This window comes from Anopheles nili, chromosome X, assembly GCF_943737925.1.
Source record: "Anopheles nili chromosome X, idAnoNiliSN_F5_01, whole genome shotgun sequence".
Lineage (NCBI taxonomy): Eukaryota > Metazoa > Arthropoda > Insecta > Diptera > Culicidae > Anopheles > Anopheles nili.
Genome location: NC_071293.1, coordinates 15,115,652 through 15,124,368, shown reverse-complemented (window position 1 = coordinate 15,124,368; position 8,717 = coordinate 15,115,652). Strand labels below are relative to the sequence as shown.

The 8,717-nt window shown below is 38.5% G+C and overlaps 1 protein-coding gene across 1 annotated transcript in view; it reads left to right on the top strand.

The window, feature by feature from the left end:
- Positions 1–216: 216 nt before the first annotated feature.
- The window catches only part of LOC128729041 (netrin-A-like), a 69,640-nt gene continuing 61,139 nt past the window's right edge, over positions 217–8,717 (top strand). Inside the window, exon 1 of the mRNA XM_053822688.1 lies at positions 217–1,447. Within this exon, the coding sequence (XP_053678663.1) occupies positions 217–1,447 (1,231 nt within the window). The remainder of the gene's footprint in view (positions 1,448–8,717) is intronic.

Below are 8,717 nucleotides of genomic sequence, written 5' to 3'. Positions count from 1 at the left end.
GGATTTGCTCAAAGTGGGAAATTATTGCATTAGCTATTATATTGTTGCATTTGCAATTAGCAACTGTAATAGCAATTATAATTGTTTCTGTTCTCGAAAATATCTACAGATTCTTCAACTGGTTTGTTTGTGTAGGTTTCGACTGAATACAAATCGTTTTTCTGTCGAGGAAGCGTCCGAGCGTCCTGCCGGATGGTACGATTTGAATGTGTGAAAATGCAGTTAACAAGCAAAAGAAACAGTATTTCAGGGGTTGGTGGACGGCTTCAGTTGGTTTGCTTTTTGACGTTGGTGCTGGTAGAAAACAGTCGAGCTGTGCACCGTGGTCCGTACCTGCGTAGCTTTCCGACCAACTCTGGCAACGATGCTCCATGCTACGACGAAGATCGTCCTCGTCGTTGCATGCCGGATTTCGTGAACGCCGCATTTGGTGTACCTATTGAAGCATCTTCCACCTGTGGTCATGGCAAGCCGGCGCGTTTTTGTGATTTGAAGGAGGTATCTGATGGATCGATGAGCAGCGGGTTGAGTTCAACTGAGTCGACCTGCGATATCTGCGACGAAACGGATGCTGCAAAACGCTATTCCTCTGTTGCTCTGACTGATGTACATAATTCGAATAATGTGACCTGCTGGCGATCAGAGCCCCGAATCGGTTCAGTCGATGCTGGACCGGATAATGTAACGTTAACGTTGTCACTCGGCAAGAAATTTGAACTTACATACGTTAGCATAATGTTTTGTCCGCATGCCATCCGACCGGATTCAATGGCCATCTACAAGAGTGCCGATTATGGTAAAAATTGGTTACCGTTCCAATTCTACAGTTCGCAGTGCCGAAAATTATACGGGCGTCCAACAAAAGCTACTATCTCCCCCAGCAACGAGCAGGAGGCACGTTGTGTCGACCACAATCGTTATAGTGTAGATGGTGTGCAGGGTTCACGAATCGCTTTCAGCACCCTGGAGGGCCGACCTTCTGCTTCTGACTTCGATAATTCCGTTATTCTACAAGATTGGGTTACTGCCACCGATATACGCGTTATTTTCCATCGGTTGCAGTCCTTCAATGTCGGTATTACTGGTATTTTACCATCTTCTGGTGGTGGGGTTGGAAGCTCTATGCCGAAAGCACAATCCGCTGAGCAGTTAACGAATGGAAAGATTTCTGGATTATCAACCAGAAAGGCGACCGATATTCAGCATTCTATAGATTATTCTTTGGCCGTAAGTTCTGGTGTCTTTACCTATGCCTTATCGGATTTTGCCGTTGGTGGACGGTGCAAATGTAATGGGCATGCGTCTCGTTGCATAAAAGCGGCAGACGGTATGCTTGAGTGCGATTGTAAGCATAATACTGCAGGACGCGATTGTGAAAGATGTAAACCGTTCTTTTTCGACCGACCGTGGGGTCGTGGGACAATGCGCGATGCCAATGAATGCAAAGGTAAGTTTCTACACATGGTACCAATAAATCTAAAAAGTTATGAAATTTTTGTTGAAAACTGGGTTATATGTATACATGTATACATGCCACACATGAATCTCCACGCATATGCATACAAATATGTCGAAATATGGTTTTCTGGTTAATCGTCGTAAATTGTCGGAAAATCTTTGAAACATCGTCCGCAAGGAGGATATAAAGTGAAAAGTACAAGTGAAACTAAAAGAAACAGTGAAATTATAACTTAATTATAGTAACGTTTACAAATTAGCACTGAATGTAAAGAAAATATCTAAGCTAACCATGTGTAAACGCTATCAGACAAATGCTTGAATACTTTTTATTGAAAGTAGAGCTTACCCTAGGAATATTTTCGCCTGAGCACGTTCACCTCAATGTAAAAACCGTCGTCAAGCCGAGAGATCGTGAAAATGTATGACGAAGAACTACATACATTCACGGCAGCTATAAAATACTTAAGACCGACGAGTTTTACATTTATTTCCGTTCATTTTCTCCCCATCCAAAAAATCTTGGAAATGAAGCGGCGTGAGCAAACAACGGTTTGAATATCTATATATATGAGGAGTCTTGGAGTTCATTTGCCGACCAGCCTCGTTTTCTTTCCTTTTCCTTCTCGTTTGAATATCGCCTAAACAACGGTCAGCCCTTCTCGAAAATGTTAGCTAAAAATGAACATTCTTTAGTTTATCTATATATGCTCATCTCGTCTCGTTTTCTCCAAAAAATAAAATACAATTTTTGCAACACGCTGTACACCGCATTACTTCTTATAACGAAAACAAAATCAATGTTGATAAAGATACTATGGAAAGTGTTTCGGATATTTGTTATTCATTCCTGTTGCAAAATTAATGATTATTTCTGTTGTATAGGCTTGAATAAACAAAAACTTAACAAATTTTGATCGTTCTACGCGCTTGCACGTCACAGACAAACGGAACACTAGCGTTGACGTGGTTCATAAGTGCTGTTCGTTTTTAAGATTCGACTCTGCTTACTCAGTTGACAGAATATCTCGCCAAAGGGGTTAAGCATTCGATGAGCAAAAACCAAAGACGGCGACTTTTTATTAATATCGGTAGAATCACTCTTGAAATCCCAGCAACAATCCTGTAACGGAAGATTTTGTTTAAAAGACCCCGTCGTGCTTTACAACTTGAGTGCCACGTCACCCAAAAAGTGGGTGACGGCAAATTTTCCAAGAGGTCATGTCACCCGGTTTTGGGTGACGGCGAAAACGCTTGATTTGAAAATGCAATTTTTGAATATTTAGAACAACTATTGTTTTGCTTAAATATCAAATTTATGACCAAACAGAAATACGAATGAACGTAAAACAATCCAAAAATTCATCACAAACGTAGAACGTGAAAAATTAGAGCCGGTGCAACTGTGACTATGACGTATGAGAAAAAACGCATGAATCGTAGCATTCTGTGGAATCTCCTAATAAATGCTTGACATGCAAGGCGTTAATCGATTCGTGTTGGTCTGTTCTAACAGTTTGTTCTGTTTATTATCAGATTATGTAGAATGGAAAAGAAATAATTTTATTGATTACTCTACTGTCGGTTGACAAATTCGTTCACCAAAGCAGCTGAGCAATGGCCAACCAAATATTGAATCTCTTAATCTCTCAGCCCGAGGGCTGGAAAACACGAACGCGCTCATCTTTTAGGGTACGTGACAGGAAACGACAGGAACCGTCGAAGCGGAGCGAACATTTTATTCATCTTTAATGAAAAAAAAAATAATGTCGATGGCAACTTTGATAGTAACTACGAGGGGCCAATTTCTTTGGCATTAACGGTGAACAAAACTGATCATTTTCTTCAAAAATTCATCAGAAAAAAATGAGCACAGCGGCGCTCTAAATCGCTCATCGACTCTCATATACCATGTCTTCGTTTTCGTCTAGCCAGAGTCCTGCAGACAGGAATTGCTCACGACGACACTTATACGAAGCTGGTCTTTTACGGTACGGTCTTCTTGAAGAAATAATTTAAAAAATCCTTTGTGCAATCCGCGAACTCGTCCTGTTCTGGTAACATTTGTACACACGTGTAACAAATCCACTCACGAAATCCTGTCAAGAAAGTGCTAAGAACGATGTAATTGGAGACAGTTTCCTGCTGGCGAGAATCAATCGAGTGCACTGACGACCCTGCGAACAGATCCCCAAAATATAGAGCCTGAAGCTCCGATCTCGCGCTCTTTTACTATCTGTTTCACGTGATTTCTCCTCCTTCATGAGTGGATTTGGGTATCCGCGCGGAAGTCGGCGAACCGGTCGAGCGAATAACACGCAAATTATCTAGTTTGTGCGTCGTTTCCCTATGTTTTTAAATGTGAGCGCCAGCGCCATATCGTTTACCACATTGACGGCCGGCGACTGAAAATATATTTAACACTTTGAGTGTCACGTCACCCAAGAATGGGTGATGGGAAAATTTGCCAGGTCTGGAAATGTCTCCTATTTTTGGGTGACAGCAAAAACGAAATTTTTTCAAGTAATAACAATTGACTGGTCCATTTTTTTCCAATAAACTGGTACAAATTACTAATAAACAACTCGACGACTTCTTTTACGCTTTTCGTATCAGCAGGAAAATGCTTTATGGAGGGTTCACCAGTAAAAACGGGTATGTTAGGTATTTTATCATCGTCTAACCACTCTTTGCTGTAACTATGCCTATCCATGGACAGCCACTGGAATCATCGGACACGCTTGGAACAGTTCTTGATCTTTTTCTGGGAGCCACATGACTATCGTTGTCCTAAAATTCTATAACAGAATCTTCTGATTTTACCGAATAATCCGATAGAGAGTCTGCAATATGCTCTTCTTTAATTTCGATCATATTACATGGGTAAAATGTTACAAAATAATAAAAGTTTTCAAACAGTTCCACCAAAAACGTAAACGTACGATATACTAATATCGGAATTCTTCAAAAGTGATTATTGCAGAAATTTTTACGTCAGTCATGCGAAATTCTCAGACTGCCGCTCATCCTTTCCGAAGGTCTGAAGTGTTGATCCCGGCCTAAGGTCGACTTGCAAGGATTACCATTGAGGTAGGTTAGAAATCATCGAAGTCTGAGTTTTAACTGTTTTCTAATACTTTCATTATCTTGTTTCATGGTATACATGGTATTGGATGGTGCAGGCAAGCAGTGCTACTGGACGATAAAAGTGTTTTTCCCAGTTCACGCAACTGAAAGACGTCGCCGCACCTAAAACCATGTAGCTAGTAAAAAGAATTACCGAATTTAAAGAAGACAATAAAATATACTGTATTCATGTGCACGTTCCCTCGCCTGCGGGATTCCTCGCTAACGAGAATAATCCAATTGGCAGGAATCACTCAACTTAACTCACGACGGAGGCTCTCAAAAGGCATGAAATTTGCGGATATGTCGACAAAATGCAGCCTCTGCCGGAAACGCTCGTGCGTGCTTCGGCCCTTTTCCCCTTCGCTTTCATTTCTAATTTCTGTAGTTCAGTTTCTTTCAAGGTAGAGAGAACGCAAGCCGCGGGCGCAAGCCTCGAGCGCAATTTCGCTCGCGCTTACGGCTGCGCTCTCTTTCAGAACAAATGCGCAGACAGAAGAACCTACAAGAGGGAATACAGTACATTTTATTGCGTTTTCCATATTTCATTATTTTGTTTGCGGTAGCGTCTTTCAGCTGCGTGTACGGGAAATAAACGCGTTCATCGTCCAGTAGCACTGCTTGCCTGCATCGTCCAGTTGCATGTAGTTCACGTTTATCAGCAGTATTTCCAGTGGTGAAATGCTGCGACATAATTTCTACGTCAAACAGGAGCAAACATGAAACAACGACGGGGAATAAACACCTTCATCGTCCAGTAGCACTGCTTGCCTGCATAGTCCATAGTCTAGTCCTGCATAGTAGTTCCCTCGTCAAGCAGCAGCAAACATGAAATAAGATAATGAAAGTATTAGAAAACAGTTCAAACTTCAATTGCGATGATTTTTAACCTACCTCTACGATAACGCTTCCTCTGCGATTATGCAACCTTTTTCCAAGAACAGCACTTGCACACTGGCAGTTTAAGTTTTCTCTTGAACTTACTCGTACTTTTCACCGGTTGCTTCGATCCACAAAATTGCTACGTTCACTTCGCCGACGCAATGGCTGGACTTAAAATTTACAGAGACGCGCACACTAATCCAAAAACGATGCTTGCAATCACACACATGCTCATGCACAAGGGTAACATATATATATATATATATATATATATATATATATATATATATATATATATATATATATATATATATATATATATATATATATATATATATATATATATATATATATATATATATATATATATATATATGTATATATATATATATATATATATATATATATATATATATATATATATAAATATATTTATATACTAGCTGATAAACCCGATTTCATTCGGGTCGACGTAGTTTGAGGAAAAATAAAGGGGCATTTTTACGTATGCTTGGGTAATTCAATTTTTGATGTGCATTTTATTTTTTTCTTATTTAGTTGCATTCATTCTATAAACGTTATTCCTAGCCTCGTCTTTGAAGGTTTTCTATTTCAATCAATTCATCTCTCGCTGGTCCTCTAGGCATATCCCTTCCAATTGGTTGTACCTGGCTTTTTCAAAATATCGTTCACTGTTTTATAACAAATCGAGCCTTTTAACCATCTTAGCTATGAAGAAAAGTATTTTTTTCAAGAAAAGGATTTTTTTTATAAAATCCTTTCTTCTCTTGTTGTTTCACAACTTCCATTTAGCTTCATAATCTTTCGCATTTTGCACGTCATCAAATTAGTAAAACATATTTTTTATGCCTTGTGTTTTCCTCTTTAATTCTTTCGGAAATACTTTTTTATACAGTATCATTTGTCTTGGATCCGTCACATAAATTTATTTACATAGCAATAAAGAAATGTAGCATGTTGTTCCATCCTGAGCATGTATGACGTTCAAAATCTTTCTACTTTTCTAACACTTATTCTTATTTTGTCACTGAAGCTACCTGGAAACAGTTTTCCATTTTCCTTTATATTTGATCTGTATTGCTGTTCTCTTTCAAAACTTCATTTCATGTTTGTAAGTATTACGCTCTGAAATCGATATTTAAATTTATTACACCAACCACATTTCCAACGCTACTCAACACAATTAAAAACTGAATCTTACTGAATAACGGCATAGCGCTATGTGTTGCAAAATATTGTACACTTTTAAATGTAAACATGCATGAGAAGAAAATGAGTTGACTTTCTAAGCCCAGTTTAGTGTCTAAATAAATGTTTGAAGAGAGAAAAGTTGCAGGAAACTGGACTGTTTGTTGACGACTTTACATTTTTGTTAATTTCTTTTATTCTGATAATGGAAATTCCTTTCCCGACCATAATGTAAAAGTCACTTGTAAAAAAGAATAAACAAAAAACCATTTTTATCATTGAGCGATATTTGAACATAACAATAAATTAGATTTCCATCCACCCATTTCCGCATAGCAGAATATAATATTTTATAACTTGTTGTATAGACTGTGTTAAGGCGTACATGAAAAGTTGTTGTTAAATTTGACGATATCTGTTACTTTGGGCATTTTTTTTCAATATTCCGAGCAGGGATTGTATGCCCTTCCACGAATTTGTCTCCAACCGGGAGAGCTGCAACATCCCATTCTAATTTTCCAGTAAATATTGACATTTTTAAGAATTTATCTCAATTCATTTAAATCAGACATGATTGCCATGCTTGACCATATCTTCCAATACTCTAATAGGAAGAGCTCGTATGGGAGCTCTTGTTTTTAAAATTTTGTGTAAACAGAATCATCCTCACCTAAAATCATTCGGACCAAGCTTTATTGCTATGACCGAATTATTTTCTTGGTAATACAGACAGGAGGTTCTTTGGAAACCTCCTTTTGTTTCCCACTGGCGTAAATAAATCTTCGTCGCGTTATGAATAGGAAGAAGCATTTGTAGCGTGTTTCAATCGAATTGGATGCCATGTGTATTTTTCAATATTTTTTATGTATTTGGTAGAGGGAGAGGGACAACCATTTGGTTATCCGCTTGTAGAACTGAAATTTAGAAAGTCTTTGTATTAAGTGATAAAATTATAGTTGATTTCGACGACCTATGTACTTCAAAGTGATATTTTATGATTTGTTAAATGGTGTGGAGGTGGGGGGGGGGGGTTGTATGACAGCCCCCCTTTGTTCTTCATTGAAGAGGCTGAAATTTTGCCGGGGTTGATTTAAGCTAATATAACATCTATGTACCAAATTTCAGCCAAATCGGGCGCCATTTATAATTTTAAGCGGATAATATTCATTTTTTATAGGGGGAGATTGTATGGGAGCCACCCTTTGTTCCTCACTGAGATGGCTCAAATTTCGCGAGTATAACTGTTTAGTAATGAATCGTTTATGCATCAAATTTCAGCAAAATCGGGCAACGCCTATAATTTTAACGGATAATATTCACTTTTTGGAGGGGGGGTTGTATGGGGACCCCCTTTGTTCTTCATTGAGGAGGCTCAAATTTTTCCAGTATTTGTTTGAAGCAATGAAACATCTATGTACCAAATTTCAGCTTAATCGGGCATCATTTGTATTTTTAAATGAATATTCGCGAATTGGGGTTGTATGGGAGCCCCCTTTTTGGGGGGCTCTAAAAAAAAAAAAAAAATAAAACGCCTAAATCCGAGACCATTATGCACCTATGTACCAAGTTTGGTGCAAATCGGTTCAGTGGAAACCCCATTGAAGCGCGCGCATAGGCATATATATATATATATATTTATATTCATACAAACATTCATTTTTATTTATAAGATTTGTTACATGGGGGGGGGGGTAGAGGTGGTTTATATGGGAGCCCCCCTTTTTTCTTCATTGAAGAGGCTGAAATTTTGCCAGTATTTGTTTAAAGTAATAAAACATCTATGTACCAAATTTCAGCCAAATCGTGCGTCATTTATAATTTAAGGCGGATAATATTCATTTTTTGAAGGGGGGTTTGCATGGGACCCTCCCCTTTGTTCCCCATTGAAATGGCTCAAATTTTGCGAGTATTAGTTTTTAGTAATGGAACGTTTATGCACCAAATTTTAACAAAATCGGGCTACGACTATAATTTTAAGCGAAAAATAATCACTTTTTGGAAGGGGGGGTTGTATGGGAGCCCCCCTTTGTTCTTCATTGAGG